Source organism: Gadus morhua, chromosome 15 (genome assembly GCF_902167405.1).
Source record: "Gadus morhua chromosome 15, gadMor3.0, whole genome shotgun sequence".
In the NCBI taxonomy this organism is placed as follows: domain Eukaryota; kingdom Metazoa; phylum Chordata; class Actinopteri; order Gadiformes; family Gadidae; genus Gadus; species Gadus morhua.
Genome location: NC_044062.1, coordinates 9,763,507 through 9,786,011, shown reverse-complemented (window position 1 = coordinate 9,786,011; position 22,505 = coordinate 9,763,507). Strand labels below are relative to the sequence as shown.

The following is a 22,505-nucleotide window of genomic DNA, read 5'->3' as shown; positions in this document are numbered from 1 at the left end:
CAGGTCTTTCTATATGGTGATGCAGGTCTCTTTATATGGTGAAACAGGTCTTTCTAGGGGATCCAGGTCTGTCTACAGGGTGAAACATGTCTGTCTACTGGGTGAAACATGTCTTTCTATAGGGTGATGCAGGCATTTCTATAGGGTGATACAGGCCTCTCTAGATGGTGATACAGATCTTTCTATAGGGTGATGTAGGTCTTTCTAGAGGGTGATGCAGGTCTTGCTAGCGGGTGATGCAAGCCTTTACTAGCCTGGGTCACCATCTAATAGCTTGCGGTTCACATCCATTCACCATGCAAGACCAGGACCAGGTGTAATGCCGCCTTCAAGACGCTCAGTTTCCGGGAGGTTTGGACCTTAAGTCCGGAGGAAAGTGAACACTCTGTTGGGTCGGGGTTTTCGCTCAGAGGTTCGTGCGGAAGTGGAGACCAGAGTCCTCTGAGATCACGTCACAACAATGGCTGCCCATTTCATTGATAGACTAAAGTCAGTGTTTCCCCTAGAATTTTTTTTAGGCCCGGTGGTAAGAGCTGATGGTGTGATTTGTTATACATTTTTCACGGGATGCTAGAGTATTTGTTGGTTATTTCCAAATAAAACACTTGCTTAGCCATCACAAGTTGGTTAAGTTATGGACATATAAAGAACGAGGCTAGTGTTTCGCGGGGCCGGTAAAAATGTCCATGGTAATGGCGGGCTGAACCAATCAGACGTCGCATTTACGCGATCGGTTCATGGTATAGTTCTTCTGCCGGAGAATAAACAGTGTTTTTCTAAAAACAAAGTTGATTTAATATAAACTAATTTCATGTACAGGAGCATAAAGCACCAATACATATTGAGATAGCTGGTGGTGAGCTTGGATGGTTATGATATCATGGCTAATAATAATAAAAAAAAAAAAAGTTTTTTTTTTTTTTTTTCTTTTTCATTTCTTTTCATTTTTTTGGCCGGTTGTTGGCCTGGCGGGGGCGCTCGTTGGCCTGGCGGCCCGCCAGGCCTGAACAATGGTAGGGGAAACACTGAAAGTGATTTACGATACATTATAGCTTGCAATTGTAAACATTGCCTGATAAATTCCCATACTTATTCAACCATCGCAAGCAGTTCTGATAACTGAATCATCCAATTCAGCAAAGAAGTGCAAAGAAGTCCCTGCGGACATCCTGACTTGTAGTTTGCTATGAAGTCTGGTCTCCAGAACGATCCGTTATCCGGTTTTATGTAATAGCCTACAAACTCCTAAGGGGCGTCTCCTGAACACACTTATTTCGGAAGAAGGGAAGCTTTACGTAAAGTCACATAAGAGCTTCCGAACCTCTGAGCTGTTTTGTAGGCGGCACAAGACCAGGTTCAGAACCAGGGTTTTGGGAGCATGAACCCGTCAGCTGCCTTGCTCAGGGACACCTGGACTGAGCTGGGAGCCGGGATCAAACCAACAGCCCCAAGCGAGTGTGAGTGTTGAGAGTATTGCCCCACCCACTTCACAAAACCCACTTCCAAAAATTTAAAAAACATCTTTATTGATCAAATCCTCCATCAGAGGAGAAGACACTCATCATCATTATCATCATCATCCATCATCCATCATCCATCATCCATCATCCATCATCTAGCCCGGTCAGTTGTGGGGGTGGAGCGGGAGTCTGGACTGCCTGGGCGTAGCGGGACGCTCGCGCTCCTTCACCTTCTTCCCTGCCTTCCGGCCCTCCTTCTTCTGCTGAGACAAACGGGTCAGAGGTCAAAACAGGGGTCAGACCAGGGGTCAGACCAGCGGTCAAAGGTCAGCGTCTCACCTTGAAGAAGGGGATCCCTCCGTCCTTGCAGCAAACGTTCTCGTCGACGTACGAACTCTCGCTGACGATGCTCTCGGACATCTGCTCACCCTCCAGAGAGTCCTTCACACACACGGGGGGGGAGAGACACACAGGTCAGACAGGTGGAGAGAGACAGACAGGTCAAACAGGAGGAGAGACAGGGTTGGAGAGAGACAGACGGAGAGAGAGACGGGTTAAACCAGAAGCCCTTGTATACGCACCATGCTGGCCAGGCCTCCCTGCTCCTCCTCCTCCTCCTCCTTCAGGGCGCTCCGCAGCGCCTCCTGCTGGTTCCTCAGCCCCTCCAGGAGCTCCCCTCTGCTCCTCAGCCGTTGCACCTTCAGGGGGAACACGAACTCCCTCCTCTGGGGGGTGGAGCCTGGGAGAGGGAGGAGCAGCTACTGAACAACTGGAGGCCACACACTACGCTACAGCTACAATGTGGCTAACAGCAGCTAACCCTGCTAGAGTGGGGCTGAACATAGCGGCTAACAGGAGCTAACCACTTACTGACTGCTTACACAGTACATTAATTGCGCCAACCTGTAGGAACATCCTGTCGTAGCTCCTCCTGCAGGAAGTTGTGCACCAGCTGGCTTCCGGTGTCCATGTGGTTCTGTAGCTCCTCCCTCTGCTCCTCTAGCCCTGCCCGGTCCTTGGAAACACGCCCCTGGGTTTCCCGGGCCATTTCATTGGCTTGCTGCCGGTGTTGCTCCAGCTGTCCGGACTCCTGGAGGACCTTGGAGCAGTGGTCGTCCACACCCTGGAGACACACAGCGGGTAAGCACCAAGCTAGCCTAGCACCGAGCTAGGCTAGCTAACACGTCTACAACGGGTTAGCACCAAGCTAGGCTAGCAGTCAAAAGATTGGCATTTGGATGTAGTTGCTAGTGGAGCTAGGGCTCCAGCCTACCTGCTGCAGGGCCTTGACGGCGGCTGAGGTCTGGCCCTGGAGGGCCAGCTCCTCCTGGGCCTGAGAGCCGACTCGCTCGGCGGCCCTGGAGGTCCAGGCTGAGTCCCGCTCCAACAGACCTGTGGGAGGGGGGGGGGGGGGGAACTTTAAATACAGTCATAGAACTACCTGGATACCTGAACACTCACCCCTTGGCTATTGGACTGTCTTAATGTTAAAACTATCCATGACACTGGTCATTAGTTGACCACGCTGACTGGGTAGTAGTATTAGTTCTCCTGTTTTGGGGGCAGTGTGAAAACTGTACGATGCTTGTACGACGCACTTCACGATCCACTTAGCCTAACGATACTTTCGGGAAACGGAGCCCTGGGCAGCTTCTTCAAGGTCTCCACAGACAAGTACTTCCAGATGGAGACACTAGATCCTGAGGAGGACCCTCTGACGTGGTGGAGATACCCAAATGATGTTCCCACGTCTTTCAAAATTGGCCAGGAAATATTTGTGTATTCCTGCCACAAGTTTCTCTACAGAGCGAGTCTTAAGCACTAGTGGAAATAGTATTTCCTGCTTGCGCTCATCTCTGAAGCCTGATCATTCTAACAGGCTGGTGTTTCTGGCAAAAAAAAACTTTAAGCATGTGCCATATTCACCTAAAATGATTCTGAAGTTCAAGACAAGTTCATTTCAGTGAGTTCTGAGTATTATTGGCCAGGCCAGTCCTTCCAGCCTTAATCCATTACTGGATAATTTTACAGAATGCAATTCGTTGAGTGTTGTTTACAAAAAACGTTTATAAATTATGATAAAAAATGTGTCAGTGCACTAAAAAAGTAACTTTAAGTTTATTTAATGCTGCGTTTCCACTGCAGGGTGCGGTACGGTTCGCCTCAGTCCGGTAGGGAGGGGGCGGTATAGCCCAGCTCGGTTCCAAGGTCGCGATTCCACCGCCGACAGTACCCATTATGGTAGGCCGGATGTCGATCGCCGCGGCTGCTACGTAAACATCGTGACATCATAGCAGCGCGACAGTGTAGCCTGCTCAATAAAAACAATGGAAAAGTTGAACGCACGTCTTCCTCTCCAAGAATGCAGATGAACTTCTCCACCTCCTTGTTCGCCCAAGCAAGCGTTTTACGCGACATTTTCATTGTAAAGAATAATACCTCGAGGCTACTGTTTGTTTGTTTTTATCCCCACGTCGCCCGGAAGTGACGATTCTGTCGACCAATCAACGGAGGGGGTGTGTAGCTCGAATTTTTTCCGGCACCCTTTCGGGCGTCTCAGTACCCCAACGGAGGAGTAGTGAAGACGAGGGCAAAACGAGTACGGCTCAGTCCGGGTCACGCCCACTTTTGGCGGTGGAAACGCAATCGCTACCGCACCTTTGCGAACCGAACCGCACCCTGCAGTGGAAACGCGCCAAAAGTTGTTCCGTCTTTAATTTTCTAGTATATTTATTTTATTCATTGAAAGTTTTATAGAAACTAAAGAACAGCTGGATACACATTTATTTGTACATTATTTTTAATTTGAACATTTTCTATTTGACCAGTTTGTGTACCGTGTGGTTTAAGAATATCGAAAACTCAGTTACCGTTTTTTTTTTTTTCTTTTTTTTTTTTAAATGCTGAATAAATGCATTTAATTTCAAACAAAAAATACTGTAATTTTCGGACTATAAGCCGCGCCTTTTTCCCCATTTTTCGAGTCTGCGGCTTATATAACGGTGCGGCTAATCTATGGATTTTACAGGTTACAGACGAGTCCACCGACTTTAACTCTATGGGCTCTATGACCGGTCCGCGCCCCGCCACCAGTGGCGGGCTCCAGCAGGAAACGCTGGAAGTAGTAGTGGGGACAGAAAATGCAGCTGCAATAGTTTGCTGACCTGCAATAGGTTTCATCTTTTTCTTTGGTGGCATTTTTGCGTTCTCTCTTCTCTGCCTGTTTCTCGAGAAAAACGGGATCTCGTTGGAAGCGCGATGTATGCGCAGGCGCCGTTTGGGCATAACAATATGGCGGATGCCGTTCAATGTAGTTTTCCATCACCACCACCGGATTATGTTTCATTTATTTCATTACAGCACGTCCCCTAAACGTTACAACCTAATCGACACGAATGAGCACAGCATCGAGCAGTGGAAACGTGGGTTTATTTACTATGAAGTTCGTATTTTTAATTGTTAAAATTAAATCAGCGGTGACGAGCTAGTTGTTTTGGTAGCGGCTAAATTAGCATGTCGCGATACTTTGTACAGGGGATCACGTCTGCGCCGAGTAGATGCGCAGAGGGTTGAAACAGCGCTTGTCCGGTCTGCTCACAATAAGGTTTCTTTGGCCAGTTACTGTGATTAAACACGAGTTGTTTAATGTTCACAATGTATCGTTTTTCATGGGGAAAATGAGATGCGTCCCCGGGACGCATGGATAGTGAGTTTAGTGCGTCCTTTCAGATTTTAATGCGTCAGGGACGCAGGACGCGTACCTAGCAACATCACTGCACCCGCGGCTTATAGTCCAGTGCGGCTTATCTATGTACACATCATTCAATTTAGCTGCTGCGGCTTATACTCAGGTGCGCCTTATAGTGCGGAAAATACGGTAATTGTTTGAAGAATCGTGATTTCAATCTTGACCAAAAGAAAAAAATGGCGTCTTCATTTTATCCAAAATCGAGCAGCCCTTAGTATAAGTACTCCTAATATTAGCACTCAGTAGGGGAGTCCTTCCTACCTGCGGTGGACTTCTGCATGGAGGAAACGCCCCCCTTCACCTCCTCCAGAGCCTGCAGGCCCTCCTGGCCGAGGAGGACCAGGGACGAAGACACGGAGCGACAGGAGGAGGCGAGGAGGTCCATCTGGTAGGAGGTACGCTCCGACACTCTGCTGGACCTCCTGCACACACACACACACACGTTAAGAGCTAACCCCTGTGCTTAAGGGGAGGTGAAGAGAGAAGGAGGAGGACTGACTGTAGTAGGTCGGTGCGGTGGTTCTCCATGGGCTTCTCCAGGGAGGAGGAGGACTGGAGCAGCTTCAGGTAGCGTTTCTGAACCCACTACACCACACACACACACACACACACACACACACACACACACACAATTAGGAACCTCATGAACATACCCACAAGGCCCCTCCCCCAGAGCCCTTCCTCCAGGCCCCTCCCTTCGACCCCTCCTTCCAGGCCCCTCCCCTCGACCTCCAGGCCCTGCCCCTTAGACTGCTCCCTCCGGGCCCTGCCCCTCAAACCCATAGAGCCCTCCCCCCAGGCCCCGCCCCTTAGAGCCCTCCCTATAGGCTCCGCCCCTCAGACCCCTCCCTATAGGCTCCGCCCAGGGATTAAAGTGAAAAAAAATCTTCTGACTGAAATTTTATTCGCGCTACAGCCAAGTCCGTGCAGTGTGTGAAACATGTTCCAGGTTAGGTTACTTGACACCTGCTTAAGAAATACAAATGTATAAGACGTCAGCACCAAATGCAGCCATCACGTTTAAATGCTCGACCAATACTGTTTTACAGGAGGAGGATTTTAAACAGCTGTTCTTTTGCATCTATTGCAATTTTTTTGTTGTCTTTTCAATTAGACTCTAAGATTTTTTTTTTGCAAAGCTTGTCTCATATTTTACTCTCTAAAAAAGGCTTACCATCGTTCCCCGTTTCCGTCAGCCATGCCCATCTCCATTTATTTTTTTGTGTTTTATCAATATCCGATACATCAGAGCCGTCAATCATTATAAGGGAGTTCATACTAGCTTAACTTTCGCTCTGACACTCAACACTAACACAACAAAGAGACGTAAGATGTGGCGCGAAAATGGTGTGTATATATATACATTTGTATATAATATAGGGATGGGCGTGAGGAATCGATTACTCGAGTACTACTCGTTACAAATGAACTCGGTTGGTGGACAGGCAAACTCGAGTTGGCATATACACACACACAAACAAAGTTTTCTGAAGCAAATGTATCAATTTTCTGTCGGCGCCACTAACGGATGACGTGGGCACAAAGAAAATTAAATGCATCCATTTCCATGGCGCGTTCCGTGCCGTGTGCAGGCACGCCAGAATTCAAAAAGTTAAGAGATGGCGGTTAAAGCAAATCGCAGCGAAGAATTTAAATACTTTAAAGAAATAGGAGATCATAAGGTGAAATGTAAAATATGCCAAGCGAAATCGAGCTACCAGAAAGTACTATGCGGCAACATATGCTCCTGAAACACAACGGTGAGTTCGGGAAAGCAGACCCGCAGCAACGGTGAAAGTGTGTCGGCTATTTTCACCGCCGCAAGACGCAGCTGTAATCCCGGGCGTGTAGAGAAGATCACAACTCTGAGTATTTCCATAGTCCATTTGCTGCCGTTTTATTTGCAGCTTTAAGCATTTATTTGCAATGGTTAGGCTACTTGTTTCGTTTTTTTTAAACTGTTACAGGCCTTGGTTCGACGTGATTTAAATTGTGAGACGCTGCGCATATTTATTTTTGTAAGGAAAATGTGTTTTGAACGTTTGCAAAAATAAATAATGAATACTCTGATAACTCTGACTGTTTTGATGGAGAATAAGCATTACATGTTTGGTTGGTAATATTGCCGTTCATCATCGGGCCTGCCGCCTATTCCTGCTGCAGATGCGTTGCATTCTAAAAATAGATTTGATTTAACGAGTACTCGATTGATCCTCGAGGAATTCCTTCGATCACTCGAGTTTGGAATTTACTACTCGTGCCCATCCCTAATATAATATATTTAATATATATTTAATATATAATCGGGATGTACATTAAAATGCTTGTGTTTTCAGTCAATTTTAACGGTAGACCTTTTAAATACTCACTATATAATTTGACAATTTTACCGCGGCAGCGGTAGCGGTAAAGCTGCTAAAAGCTGTTTTAATTCTCGCTTCAGTGCTGTTAATACATCACTTTCTTAAGTTTTAATATTTTTTTATGCAAGAAAGTACCTATTTAGATCCTTAATATGAGATTAGTTTATCCAAATGACGCCTGTTTGTAAATTTGTCCCGACGTTATCGGAGATGTGAAGTGGCCTCTGTGAACTCCAAATGACGGAAATCCGTCGTAGCGACGGAGAACTTTAATCCATGGCTCCGCCCCTCAGACCACTCCCTCCAGGCCCCGCCCCTCAGAGCCCTCCCCCCAGCCCCCTCCCTCCGGGGCCCCGCCCCTCAGAGCCCTCCCTACAGGCCCCGCCCCCCTCACCTCCAGGTGCTCCTCCTGCGCCTGGCGGATGTCCTCCTGGTGTTTGTGGAGCTCCTCCTGCATGGCGCCGATGCCCAACGCGCTGGCCTCCTTCAGGTCCTCAATCTCTTGCAGCAGGAAAGCCCGCAGCATCTCCCCACTCTTCTGCATGGCCTCCACCTGCAGACAGACAGGTGTTAACACAGCGCCCCCTCTGTCCTGGAGGCCTCCACATTCAGACAGACAGGTGTTAACACATGACCCCCCTGTCCTGGAGGCCTCCACCTGCAGACAGACAGGTGTTAACACAGCGCCCCCTCCGTCCTGGAGGCCTCCACATTCAGACACGGGGTGGAAAACAGGGTCTCTTAGACCTTAATGAGGGAGAACAAGGTCAGAGGGGGAGAAGCAGGAGGAGGAAAAGAAGTGGAGGAGCACCTTTTGGACCAGCTCCCTCTGACCCTCCATGCTCTTGCTGAGGGAGGAGCCCAGCTCCTGGAGCGCCGACAGACCCAGCAGCACGTGCACCTGCAGCACCTGCTCCACGTCGCGCTGGCGCTCCTCCTGAGGGACACAGGGTCGGGTTAGGTCAGAGCGGCCCTGGGGAGGGTTACGGGGTCAAGGTCAGAGGGCAGCCAGGCCTCACCAGACGCTCCAGGGACTCGTCCCTGTTCTGCAAACACAGCGCCTCCTGCTGACGGCATCTCCCCTCGCTCTGGGCCGCGCCTTCTGACATCACCTGCCGGACTCCGCCCACCAGCGTCTCCATGGCGACCTGGGCCTGGCTCAGAGCCGCCTGGTTGATGGAGAGAGACTTCTCTACGGGCAGGAAGGAGTCAGACACACAGAGGAGTTAAACCTACGGGAGTTTACATCAGGCCGGGGTTAAAGGTAGACTACAGGAGGCTTGGGTGGGCAACCTGAAGGGAGGGCTTGGATCTTTTTCAGGTTTGATACTCTAACTAAACATAGTTGAACACACGGAGTAAAACAGTGTTGAAAATAGGAGTTAGCATAGCTACACCCCCTGATTTAAGCAGTTTAACGTAGAGGAGGCAAACATAGACAGAGGAGGTAAACACGGAGGAGGTAAACAGAGGAGCTCACCAACGGCCTGGCTGTAGCTGCTGAACATGCTCTGCTGCTTGCTGCTCTGCAGGGCGATGGTGCTCTGCATGGAGCTGAACACTCCGTCCATCCGCTGGGAGAAGCTCTGCTGCACGCCACTGTTGTGCTGCTCCACCTGCACACCACACGGCCTCCGTCAGCTCCCCTCACTCTCCTTTTTATCCCTCACTACGTCACTTCCTCTGAGCACGCCATCACAGCAGAGGTCTTACCTGGGTCTTGCGGTCCAGTTTGTCATGAAGGCCGGAGACGTGGTGGGTGCTCTCCTGAGCCGTCGACAGCAGCTACAACACAGTCAACGAACACGGCGAGTTAACCTCAAGTTATTGGGTAGTTAACGTGAGAGGGGCGAGTCGTAGTTAACTGGTCTCACCTGGTCTGCTGTGTTGTAGAGGTTTTCCTGGGTGGAGGTGAGCGCACTGCAGACAAACCTCTCCTGCTCCAGCTCCTCCGTGGTCTTCTCCAGCCTGGAGACAACAGCAGTCAGCACAAGATCAGCCCTACAGGACTACCCTGACGCACCCCAGGGTTACCCTGACCCACCCTAGGGTTACCCTGACCCACCCCAGAACTACCCTTACAATTAGGGCATGTAGCAGACGCTTTTATCCAAAGCGACTTACATCGGTTAGTACACACATTGACACACCGACGGCAGAGTCAACCATGCAAGGCGACAGCCAGCTCGTCAGGAGCAGTTTTAGGGTTAAGTGTCTTGCTCAGGGACACATCGACACTCTAGCAACCTTTCGGTTACAAGACATCTGCTCTACCTCCTGAGCTAAGCCGACCCAACCCACCCCAGGGCTACCCTGACCCCCCCTCCCCAGGGCTACCAGGTCTGTGTGGTCTAGAGCCCCGACAGACCAGGCCCATGTGGTCTAGAGCCCCCCCAGACCAGGTCTACGTGGTGGTCCTGTTTCACGTTACCTCTGCTCCTTCTGCTCAAGGTCCACAGTGAACTGGTCCAGACGGTCCCGCTGGTCCTCAAACAGCTCCGTCATCTGGAGGGAGACAGGGGTGAGACACCAGCGCTCCCAGGGACACAGACACACACTCACGCAGAGAGAGAGACAGATACACGCACAGGAGGACAGACAGACACACACAGGGAGACAGACAGACACAAGCACAGGAGGACAGAAAGATACACGCATGGAGACAGACACACGCAGGGAGACAGACACACGCAGGGAGACAGACACACACACACACACACACACACACAGGGAGACAGACACACACAGGGAGACAGACACACGCAGGGAGACAGACAGACACGGGGAGACACACACACACACACACACACACACAGGGAGACAGACACACACAGGGAGACAGACAGGTTGAGAGACCTAGAGCAACAGGTAGAGAGACCAAGGAGACAGGTAGACATGTAGAGAGACATCGAGACAGGTAGAGAGACCGAGGAGACACGGGTAGACACCTAGAGACACGGGTAGAGACACCTAGAGACACAGGTAGAGAGACCAAGGAGACAGGCAGACACGTAGAGAGACATCGAGCCAGGTAGAGAGACCTAGAGCCACAGGTAGAGAGACAGGAAGAGAGTCCAACCTTGCGGAGCTCCTCCTCCATGACAGAGATCTGTCCAGCGTACTCCCCACTCTGCTCGTCCTGCAGCGAGAGACGGGACACCATGCTCCTGGGAAGACCACACCTTCATGAGAACACCGCTTCAACATAAAAGCCCTCCTGGAGCCCACCCGATTTCAAAGTAAGAGTCCTTACTCGTAGCTCTCAGAGGACAGGTACACTCCGTTCTTCTCCCGCGTGGCGGCAAGGTCTTTCTTCAGACGCTCAATCTCTTCTGTGTACTCCTGGAGAGGCCCCACACACACACACACACACACACACACACACACACACATCAATACACCACCTCCATACATATACACTAGCACATCAACATGTGTGGTAAATGTACATGTTAAGGGGAGGGGGCTCTCAATGTGGTAAATGGACATAGCTGTGGGGGCTTTTAATGTTCTAAATGCACAGGGAACTGCGTGAGGGGGCTCATCATATGTTAAATGCACAGGGCTCGCATGTGGTACCTTGATGAGGGTGCGTTTGGTGAGCTTCTGGTTGACCTCCGGTTTGTTCATGATGTTCTTGGCCCGGCTGGCGTACTCCAGGGTGCTCATGGTCTCCTAGATGGGGTCAAAGGTCAGCCATCAGCTGCCAACACAATGAAGACGAGTAATAATAATAATAATCTATGCTACAGCTAGTCTGTTGGCATGACATTAGCTGTCCCCGACAAAGAACTTTGTTAACCTAGCTACCCTAGACTAGCTACCCCAGCCTAGTTATCCTAGCCTGGCTAGCACAACCAATCCTAGCCCAGCCTGGTTACCCTAGCCTGGCTACCCTAGCCTGGCTATCCCAGCGTACCTCCAAGTTGCTGGAGGAGGGGGACACGGTGGCGATGATTGAGGTCTTGGTGCGGCCTCCCAGCGAGTCCTGCAGGATGCGGGTCAGCTTGGACTCCCTGGGGGCACAGACAACAGGGTGGTCATCACCATGACAACATCAACCTGCCTACCGTCATGTACTAGAACTAGCAGTAGTATTACCTGTAGGGTATGTGGGGACGTTTCTCCACCAGAGCGTTGATGACGCGGCCCAGCGTCAGCAGTGATTGGTTAATGTTTCCCGCCTCTCTGGCTCTCTTGTCCACCGCTCCCGAACGCCCGATGTTCTCGCTGCCGGCCAGGTCCACCTGAGAAGGAACAGGAGGATGCACAGTGGGGCTGTGTCCAGGTGGAGGTAGTGAGGCTGTCCTCAGGTGGAGGTAGTGAGGCTGTCCTCAGGTGGAGGTACAGTGAGGCTGTCCTCAGGTGGAGGTACAGTGAGGCTGTACCTCTGCACGTGTGTGTAAGTGTGGTTGATAAATGAGGCCCAGGTGTTTACCAGGTTGAGCTTGCCGATCTTCACCAGCTCCTCCCCGTCAAGGTTCACCTCCTTCATGTGGATGGTGACGGAGAACACAGAGTGGGAGCGACTAAAGGGGGAGAGGAGACAGAGGGGGAGGGGTTACAGTCAGGTCAACGTGTATAGACCAGACAACACACCTGTACTACCAGGGACCCAGACCAGCGAGTTACCTGGAGTAGGCGTTCATGAGGGTGGAGGCCGTCTTCCTCTTGGCCGACCCCCTCTTGAGGATCTGGTAGACCTCGTCCTTGTTGTGGACCACCACCTCCTCCAGGCCTTTCACCACCACCCCCCGCTGAAACACACACACACCCCGTTACCCCACGCTGTAACACACCATCACCCCCCTGCTGAAACACACAATGTTACCCCACGCTGTAAGACACACCGTTACATCAGCCCCCCGCCCGCAGTAACGCACACAATTACCCCCCGATCTATGGAGTCAGTTTCCTGCCATAAATCAAACCTGAAAAAAAAAGTTTCAAAGGCTTGTAAGTCTGGGTTTGAAAACTCAACACCTTGTAAAAAAGGTTTTGCAACACTGAAAAAAGAGATTATAACCTGAAAAAAAATAAAACTAAAATTCAAACATCTGTAAACATGACTTTGTGTTCTATTTTAACTTCTTCATCATTTTCACCAACACATTTTCAAAGTTCAAACAATTTCACCAGCGCATTTGCAGAGTTTCAAATCTGGCACTGTTCTAACAGTGTATTTCATTGTTGCCCGGTTTTGAAACCTTGTAAATGGGATTCTGCAAACAACATACATTGAGAAATACGTTTTGAAAGGTTGAATATTTAGTTTTAAAAACTTGTAAAGGTGTACGTTTACGACATTGCACCGTATTTTTTCAGAACTGGCTTTTCAGCACTGACTTTTCAGAGATTTGACCACACAGGCGCAAGCTTTGAGTCACGTGAATATTGGCAGTGTTCTGACGCCACTCGTTTTGAAACTCCTGACAGTCGAATCTGAAAAAGAAAAAAACGTTCCTGGGGGCGGGACCATTTAGCTCTAAACCTATTGGTTGCTCTCGGCTGACGTACATTCCAATCACATGTGCCGTTCACCGGGCTGTGCGTGATTGACAGTGCTCTGCCGATGACACGAATAACAAGCGACTTTCGCGGTTGATTTTGATTTCCATTTTCTGGAACCGTGGCTGTTTCCCAAAGTGAAGGCTGCAGCCTTGCTAGGACGCGTCCTTGCTAGTCGCGTCCTATGGAGATGAGACTCTAGCTGTGTTCGAAATCGTCCCCTATCATGGATGTAGTGCACTAAATAGGGTGCACGCCATTTTGTAGGGTGTTCGAATTCTCAGTGGTCCACTATATAGGGCACTATATAGTGGACTTAAAATAGGGTACATACGATGTTCCCTACATGTTACTCCCGTATACCACAATGCAATGCGGTTGTATTTTTCCAGGGGAGAAGAAGAAGCTGAATAACCGCGAAAACGAATACATTTAATGATGGAGTCTCCGGCTTGGGTTTAGAAATGTCAACAATTTATTTGGGATTTAACATTCAAAATTAATTTAAAAAAACTTGAACAAGGAAATGTAACATTCAACATCAATACAACCTCCAGCCCGGTTTGTTTAGATGATGTCGGCGCATCACGTAACACAAATACCAGGCGCATAAACTGACGCAAATGACGTTTAGAAATGTTAGGCGTAGTGTCCGAATTCTCGTTCCCTATTCCCTATATAGTGCACTATATAGGGAATAGGGAACGAGTGTATAGGGAACGATTTCGAACACAGCTTCTGGTTCCAGAAAATGGAAATCAAAATCAACCGTGAAAGTCGCTTGTTATTCGTGTCATCGGCAGAGCACTGTCAATCACGCACAGCCCGGTGAACGGCACATGTGATTGGAATGTACGTCAGCCGAGAGCAACCAATAGATTTAGAGCTAAATGGTCCTGCCCCCAGGAACGTTTTTTTCTTTTTCAGATTCGACTTTCAGGAGTTTCAAAACGAGTGGCGTCAGAACACTGCCAATATTCACGTGACTCAAGGCTTGCGCCTGTGTGGTCAAATCTCTGAAAAGTCAGTGCTGAAAAGCCAGTTCTGAAAAAATACGGTGCAATGTCGTAAACGTACACCTTTACAAGTTTTTAAAACTAAATATTCAACCTTTCAAAACGTATTTCTCAATGTATGAACACCTATTTGCAGAATCCCATTTACAAGGTTTCAAAACCGGGCAACAATGAAATACACTGTTAGAACAGTGCCAGATTTGAAACTCTGCAAATGGGCTGGTGAAATTGTTTGAACTTTGAAAATGTGTTGGTGAAAATGATGAAGAAGATAAAATAGAACACAAAATCATGTTTACAGATGTTTGAATTTTAGTTTTATTTTTTTTCAGGTTATAATCTATTTTTTCAGTGTTGCAAAACCTTTTTTACAAGGTGTTGAGTTTTCAAACCCAGACTTACAAGCCTTTGAAACTTTTTTTTTCAGGTTTGAATTATGGCAGGAAACTGACTCCATACCGATCAGCCCCCGTTGAAACCCACAGCATCACCACCCGCTGACACACACACACACACACACACACACACCGTTACACCAACACCGAAACACAAACTTACATTACTCTCCCCATGCTGCAACACACAAACCGTTGTATTCGTGTACAGCACTTTGGTCAACTACTGTTGTTTTAAATGTGCTATATAAATAAACTTTACTTGACTATGGCCTATAGCCTACTTATTTTGGAGCGCCTGGTCCTCTGCCAATGCTACCGTGACAAAAGCTTTCCGGGTGGCGTCCATGTTTTCCTGTGTGTGGGCATGGCGTCAGATCCGAGATCCCAGTCGGTTCGCAGAGAATACTCGAACGCAGCATAAGTACAGCACTTTACGGAGGATTATAAACTGGCCGGCCTCTGAACCCCCCCCCCCCCCCCCCCCCCCACACCCCATAAATATTTTTTCATCGAATCTACACGATTCACGGAGGTCACCTATTTTGGTTTCAAAACGGCGAATTTCGCCGAAAGGTGAGTGATTTTCATGCCTGGTTATACACCCCCTCCCTGTTACACACAAACACACACACCGTTATACAACTCTCCCCCACTGTACCACCACCTTGTTGCGGGGGTCGTCGAACAGCTGCAGGCGTTCTGTGATGTCATCGCTGGTACTGAGCAGGTCGAACAGCTCCTCGTTGTAGATCTCAAGCAGAGACACCTTGACGGAGAACTCGGTGTTGTTCTCAGAGAGCTTCTCAAAAATCTGATGCAGGGTCCTGGGGATGATGCCCGCTTGGGGGTCCTGCACACACAGCCAGACAGACGGACATGAGGTCAACAGCATGATTGGGTCCTTTAGAGGTGGTATGCAGAGCCCTGCAAGACTCTAGTGGCAGTCGGGAGCCGGCCAGCTTCATCTCCTAAAGACCCCCAACCTAAAACCACATCATGAGCTGACGTCACCTCGGCTGACCTCTCCATCCACGGGGAAGTGGCAGTACTGTGTGTTACCTGGTCAGCAGTATAAATTATCTACAAACACTCTGCATTGGGGGGGGTTTATAGTATACAGTATTAGGGCTGTAACGGTACACGTATTTGTACCGAACCGTCACGGTACAGGCACTTCGGAGCGGAAGTCGGAGTTCCACCCGGACCGTTTAGCCAAAGTATACTACTCCGACTCTGTAATCCGACTCCGTAACTACGGAGACCCCTCAGCAGGTCTCCGTTGGGTTGTCGGATACGCAATGCAGTTCGCCGCCCGATCTATGTTGACAACAAACCATGTAAGCAGTGTTGTAAATAAACTTCCAAAGCTTTTAAAACCTTATTTGGTGTTTCATTGGTCCTTAAGGTGCAAAGTAAGCAATGTACAGTAATTAAGGTGCAAAGTCAAACCGGAGAAGTGATTCCGGAAATGAATTTGTTAGAGGACCAATCAGAGCACTTGCCGTCTCCGTTGCGCTGACCAATAGGTCCATGGCGTCGACGGATAGTTAAAAAATATTGGATGCTCTCCGGCTATGGAGGGCTCTCCGTGTCTACGTACGGTATAGCACTTTTAACATGCACACGCTAGGGATGGGCAACGATGATCGAATAGTCGGAGTCATTTAGAATATCGAATAATGAATGTGACCATCGTTATTTATTACACGGCTCCTCTCAATGCTGTTGAACGCTCCGTTGACTTGCATGGGCCTTCACAACTTCCGGTGGTGAATAGCATCCTCGTTTGCTAAGCGACGTCAACTTCTTTGGCGGACTATTTCTCTGCTAATTAACACTACGAATGCTGGTAACAAATAAATTGTAAAAAGACACACCGTGTGTTTTTTGTTTTTGACGCGCCTAGTTCACCGTCATGCAGGCTGTGTTCAGTAAAATAAATAAATAAATAGCGATCAGTTTTCGGCACATGTAGGTCTATCTGCCTAAGCCCACGTTGAAATAATTTTGATGTTGAATGTTCATGGCGCAGTTGTTGAAATAAACAGATTGATTTCATACAAATCATAAAAGCCTCTCCCTGCGTCATTGTGTGTGTGTGTATCCGAGGTGCGTGCGTGGGGGGGGGTTCTTGATTGACCGATTTTCGAATATTATTCGAATACTTCTCAGCGAATATTGAATAGTATTTTTGACAGGAATGCACATCCCTAGCACACGCATTTGAAAAGGCACAACAGTGATAGGTGTTACTATCACTGTTGCTGTTGAAAAAAAAACGAGCTGTGCAAACCCAGCTCATGACACTATTTCAACAACCCCTGTTTGGGAATTCAGAAATGCAAATGCCATAACCAAGTTTATTGGTGTTTTCATTGCTGCTGACTTAAAAACCAAGGTACGTACCGAACCGTGACTTTTGTGTACCGTTACACCCCTATACAGTATGTATAAGTACTCTGGTGGTCAGAAGTATACAGTATGCATCGGCAGTATACAGTATGTATCAGCAGTATACAGTATTCATCAACAATATACACAATGTATAAGCAGTATACACGATGTATCAGCAGTATACACTATGCATCAGTACCTCCTCCCAGGTGAACTGCTCTCCTTCGCTCCTCTCTCCCTCCATGGTGAAGGTCTTCCCTGTCCCAGTCTGACCATACCTGGGGAACAGGAGGCACAACATCACACACTACATCATACCAATAAACGCAACAGCACATCCCACACCACATTGTACCCAGACACACAACATGACAGTTCATGACATTACACAAGGCCGTCAACACCACTCACGCGAACACGGTGCAGTTGTATCCCATGATGACCTCGTCCAGGATGGGGCAGACCACGCCCCGGTAAACGTCAATCTGCTTCGCCGACTGGCCAAACACCTGAGAGAGAAAGAGAGAGAGTAACACCTGACACATAGAGCAAGAGAGTTACACCTGACACAGAGTGAGAGAGAAAGATGGAGACAGACAGAGACCTGACACAGAGAAAGAGACCTGACACCACTGTTTCCCATACATAGACCAATGTGTGGCGCAGCTCCACAGACCTCCACAAATTGATTCAGCTACGATTCTGAAACATAAATATTGTTTCGTTCATTCATCTCCCAGCACTCTATCTCCCTGTCGTCCTCGTTCGAACACACGCACTCACAGAGACAAGCGCGCATACATGCCAATGGTGCGCGGGTATACACTACCACTTATTGGATCAACCCGCGTATCACTGATACATGCAATCGCACTGACAGCTGATTCACCCGCTCGTCCTCTCAACGCGCCTGCAAAAGGAAAACCCGAAGCAGCGGGATATTTGGCACAGTGAAGACGGTCTGCGACATCTGGAGTTTACCAATGTGCGCCCAAACACACCTGACCAAAATTATTGTTGACTCAGAAAAGATAACGTTAGCCTTATGAACTCAACCTTATTGCTATTGAACATCCCGCACCCCAAGTCAGCATAGACAACTTGGTAACGCAGCAAACAATGCAGTTATGGTTTAGATCGATTACGGTGTTAGACAGCCCGTTCTGCCAGCGATTTGAATTTGCTCTGCAACCGGGGCTGGAGAGGAGCAATACATTGCTTTCTGTTTCCGATCCCCTTTTACTGGAGCCAATCACCAATCACCTTTTCCCCCTTGCGCGCTAATGGCTGGATTGACACAATGACGACAGGGAAGTGATTGCTGCGAACATTGGTCAGATAGGTTGATGGACTATTATTATATTGTTAAATGAGCAATCGCGAAATCCCCCACTTCTCCCCCCCCCTTGACAGACAGACAGACAGACAGACAGACAGACAGACAGACAGACAGAGACTTGGAGCCTGTAGGAGACAGACAGCCATATGTAGTGGTGCCTGGGTCCATCCCTATGTTGTAAAGACCCCAGACTCCTGGACCACATGGCCCATGGATCAGGACCCCCCAAGGGGGACTCACCATGTCAAAGGTGTAGGTCTTCCTGGTTGCCTTGTCGTTGTGCCCCCCGGTCTTCAGGGTCACCTCCTTCCTGTTGGGCTCACAGTCCACCACGCAGGGAGAGCTCTTCCTCTCAGCGGCGTTGAACGGTCTGCCAGGAGGAGACCACAGAGATATGCTTTAGTTTCCGCCGTCTTCTCCCAGCAGGTACACAAGTAGGGCCTGCACTTCAGTCCCACGGTACCAACAAACATCGGCCCATCACAACCTACCCACTAGGGCTGTGAAAATCGCGACACTCTAAGCCACGACCCTGTCTCACGGTGTGAGAAGGCAGAAGCACGACACGCCCTTTCCAACTCCCATTATCCTTCCAGTCAAGATCTAGCCACGTGATATGAGCCATTAGTAACAGGGTTTCCGTTGTACGGTAATAGAAAAATTGAATGTCAAGACAAAATTGTATCTCTCCGGTCAAATTGTCACATTGAAATTAGCTAATAATCTGCCTAAAGAATAGTCTGCGACGAGATGCACTCGCTGTGATGAAAGTGCCCCAGAAGTAGTGGTAGTAGTAATGGTAACACTAGTAGTAGTAGTGGCACTACTATCTATAGTAGTCACTGGAGGCTTCTCCAGTGAGGAGATGGAGGAAGATCCTCCTTAACATTTGAGAATAAAAAATGTAGATTGTTCAGACTACAATAATGAATAACTGCCCTTAAATAGGACTAATTTAATGCCTTTGTATATGTTATGTTTGTTTCCCTGGGTAAAAGGGACATTAACACCCCCTATCGCCTATTGCAAATTACTTCAGGGAGGACGTTCCTCCCTCAGTCCCCATTGACTCCCATTGATTTCCCCGAAAATGTTGGCGGCCGGTGAATAACATGGAGTTCAATGGGAGAAAGGAGGAAAGTCCTCCGCTTACTTGGAGTGACTAGCTAAGGGATCTGGATCCCGCCTACGTCTATTCACGAATAGGCTGAAGCCCTGGTTACGCTATGAACCAATAAGCAGGAGTCCTGGCTGCGGGGCAGCCCGGAGGGAGGGGTTATCCCCTCAAGTCTATGCTACGAGAACCAACGAACCCGCTCAGTTGAATGCCTCGTTTCCACCGAGCGGTGTGCTACTGTTCGTTGCGGCACAGTCTGTTCGCTTATATTGACGTTTCCGTAGCCCGCGGCCGGGCAGGGCTGCCTGCGGCCAGCCTGCGGAGCCCGCGACCGAGCTGCGAGCCCGCGAGGAGGGTTGACTTGATCTATAAATGAACTCATTCTTAATTGGCTTAACACCATGACCAACATTCTTAAACATCCATTAACATCCACATTTGCCTCAAACAATGTTAGGCTTGCAGCCCATGTAAATAGTTGTGAAATAATGTTCTTGTTGTTCTTTGAATTGCTTGTTACTCTGACCGTTCTGTTTGATATTGTACTCTGACCGTTCTGTTTGACATTGTGGAAAGGATGTTAGTGAATGATTCAGAGCATGATGCATATTAAATGGCATACTTCTGGTATTGTGTCTCTATTTTTCTTAAAACAAATGTAGCTGAAAATAACATAGCCAAATTACAACCAATAGCTTTAGTCATTGAGGGCAATAATAGGCCCAGATTTTTTGATTTAGTTTTACAAATCAAGAGTAGGGCTGATTTGACTAATTGGCTATGCATCCTTTCCTTCTGCCCTTGTTCTAAACATGCTGCCCACCAGCTTTCAAAGTACAATGCTGCCACTGTTGGATTTGTATCAATTCACATAATTATCCCATCCTGATATTTTGTAGTTCAGCAAAACACCCTGAAACAACTTGAGTGTCACATACGTATGCCACACAGTCCACGAACGGTGCAGGCAGGCTAATGGCAACCAAGCACGCAGTCCTTTCTCTTTAAAAAACACCAGCCGCCACTGATAGTAGTAGTAGTAGTACTAGCTGTCGTAGTACTGGTAGTAGCCGAAGTAGTATTTGCTGAAGTAGCAGTAGTAGTAGTAAAGGTACTAGCTGAATAAGTAGTAATGGTAGTGGTAGTATGAGCAGTAGTACTAGCAGCAGTAGTAGTAGTAGTAGTGGTTAGCTTTAGTGATAGCCACATCGGTCTGCAGCGACGAGACAAATTGAAGATACGAATCGTTCTTAAACCCTAACCCCCCCGGGTCCCAAGACTCCCCGAGTCCACCGATGAGCAACCAGACGCCCCCCAAGCAGCCTCACCTGCACCGTACCGCCACCTTGATGTTGCTGCCCCGCTCATCTCTCTTCAGACTCGACATGTTGAGCCCTGGTTTCGATCCTGGTCTTGGTGCTGGTCTCGGTCCTGGTCCTGGTCCTTCTCGGTACTGCTGGAGAACAGAGGCGTCGTATAACCGAAGTTTTATCTCATTACCTCGCTACGGCTAATAAACAATAACAGCCTGATGCTAGCTGAAAGAACCTCTTACCTGAACCGAACTAACGTCAACCCGGAGCGACAACTTGCGCGCTCTGCCGCTCCCACAAAATCAAACTGAACGTTCAAAAGTCATCCGACCAATAGCAGGACAGGACAGTGTACCGGCCAACGCCATTGGCTAGACGGGACTGGATTTTTTATGTGGTTAACAAGCTTTATTGACAAATGAATGGAACACTACACAGAAAATTATAAAATTGTTTCGTTAGCCTCATAGCCTAAGTCAAATTGTAAGGTTATTCTTGTAATTTGCTTAAATAATGCATGAATCAAATATATGATTTAGGCAGATAGCGATTAAGGAACGTAAAAAGCACTCCGGATTAGGTTATGGATTTAGCCAATGAGCCACAGTGAAGTTAGGTAGTAACACAATTTGGCCAAAATATGAATTAGGCAACCATGCTATGAGGCTAACGATTTGTATTACATTTGTAATTAAAATACAAATACAAGAGTACTAAAAATACCGTTAATTTATTCAAAAAATGCAATGAAGTTACTATAATAACGACAAATATATATATATATATATATATATATATTTTTTTTTTTTTGCTGTTATTATAGTAACTTCAATATTTTTTTATAAACTATTAACGGTATTTTTAGTATTCTTGTGTTTGTATTGTAATTTAATTGTAATATATACCGGTAATAAATAAATAAATCAAACCGGTAATATCCCGTGTTTGTGTGAGAGTGTGTATGTTTGTGTGTGCGTGTCTTTGCATGGGTGTGTGTGTGTGTGGGGGGGGGGTTGTGTTTGCTTGTGTGTGTGAGTGTGTTTGTGGGAGTGTGTGTGGGAGTGTGTTTGTGTGTGTGTGGGAGTTTGTTTGTGTGTGTAAGACATCTATAGTTTATTTCCTAGTCTTGCTCTCTCCCCCCAAATCTCTCTATCTCTCTCTCTCTCCCTCTCCTTCTCTCTCTCCTTCTCTCTCTCTCTCTCTCTCTCTCTCTCTCTCTCTCTCTCTCTCTCTCTCTCTCTCTCTCTCTCTCTCTCTCTCTCTCTCTCTCTCTGTCTCTCTATGTCTCTCTTTCTTTGTCTCATCCCACTCACACCCTGGGTGACGATGACCTCTTCCGGGGGCGAGCGAGGAGGCAGGAGCGGGTAACTTCAGTCTCTCACTTCGCTCTCGGAGCGAGGACTCGCTTTACCGCTCCCTCCGTCCCCTCGCTCAGAACCAGAGCCGAGACCACCATCTCAACGCCAGGTAACCTTGCTGTGTGTGTATACGTGTGTGTGTGTGTGTGTGTGTGTGTGTGTGTGTGTGTGTGTGTGTGTGTGTGTGTGTGTGTGTGTGTGTGTGTGTGTGTGTGTGTGTGTGTGTGTGTGTTAGGGGTAGAGAATCCAATAGAAGATCATTTTTTAAATAAGTGAAACGTAGAATACGATGGACCACCAGAAGCTGGTTGGATATTATATTGCATCGTAAATTGTATGTTATCACATATTACATAATATCAGATAAAGATCATATAAAGATATCAAAGAATACTGTTTAGACCTTAAATATCCAGAACAATTAAATTTTTTGAGCAGATGGACTTTCTCTTGCTGCACTACACCCTCTGTATACTTATAGTTATACTGAG

The 22,505-nt window shown here is 48.0% G+C and overlaps 1 protein-coding gene across 5 annotated transcripts; it reads right to left on the bottom strand.

Moving 5' to 3' along the window:
• Positions 1–1,505: 1,505 nt before the first annotated feature.
• Positions 1,506–20,999, bottom strand: kif11 (kinesin family member 11). 5 transcript variants are annotated; one of them, XM_030378670.1, is made up of 27 exons: positions 20,899–20,999; positions 20,672–20,796; positions 18,467–18,596; positions 17,299–17,396; positions 17,087–17,165; positions 15,155–15,343; positions 12,204–12,328; positions 12,010–12,100; positions 11,673–11,818; positions 11,491–11,587; positions 11,151–11,246; positions 10,825–10,913; positions 10,651–10,738; positions 10,003–10,076; positions 9,446–9,539; positions 9,285–9,356; positions 9,052–9,187; positions 8,591–8,763; positions 8,383–8,508; positions 7,966–8,124; positions 5,708–5,793; positions 5,470–5,630; positions 2,734–2,852; positions 2,364–2,583; positions 2,042–2,199; positions 1,800–1,901; positions 1,506–1,723 (listed from the first exon to the last, which is right to left on the bottom strand). In XM_030378670.1, the coding sequence occupies exons 2-27, from the start codon at positions 20,728–20,730 to the stop codon at positions 1,625–1,627; spliced, it is 3,066 nt and encodes a 1,021-aa protein (XP_030234530.1). In that variant the 5' UTR covers positions 20,731–20,796; positions 20,899–20,999; the 3' UTR covers positions 1,506–1,624. The 5 variants fall into 5 exon arrangements, with proteins under 5 accessions (XP_030234530.1, XP_030234532.1, XP_030234533.1 ...); XM_030378672.1 differs by having other exon boundaries at positions 1,506–1,720; XM_030378673.1 differs by having other exon boundaries at positions 15,158–15,343.
• Positions 21,000–22,505: the final 1,506 nt, after the last annotated feature.

What these genes read in the sequence shown, in the direction of transcription:
- kif11 (XM_030378670.1), bottom strand. Translation starts at nt 20,730, where the DNA reads ATGTCGAGTCTGAAGAGAGATGAGCGGGGCAGCAACATCAAGGTGGCG. An exon ending in CTCATGAACGCCTACTCCAG is followed by an intron (nt 12,101 to 12,203) that starts GTAACTCGCTGG and finishes CTCCCCCTTTAG; the next exon opens with TCGCTCCCACTCTGTGTTCT. An exon ending in CCAAACGCACCCTCATCAAG is followed by an intron (nt 10,914 to 11,150) that starts GTACCACATGCG and finishes GGGCCTCTCCAG; the next exon opens with GAGTACACAGAAGAGATTGA.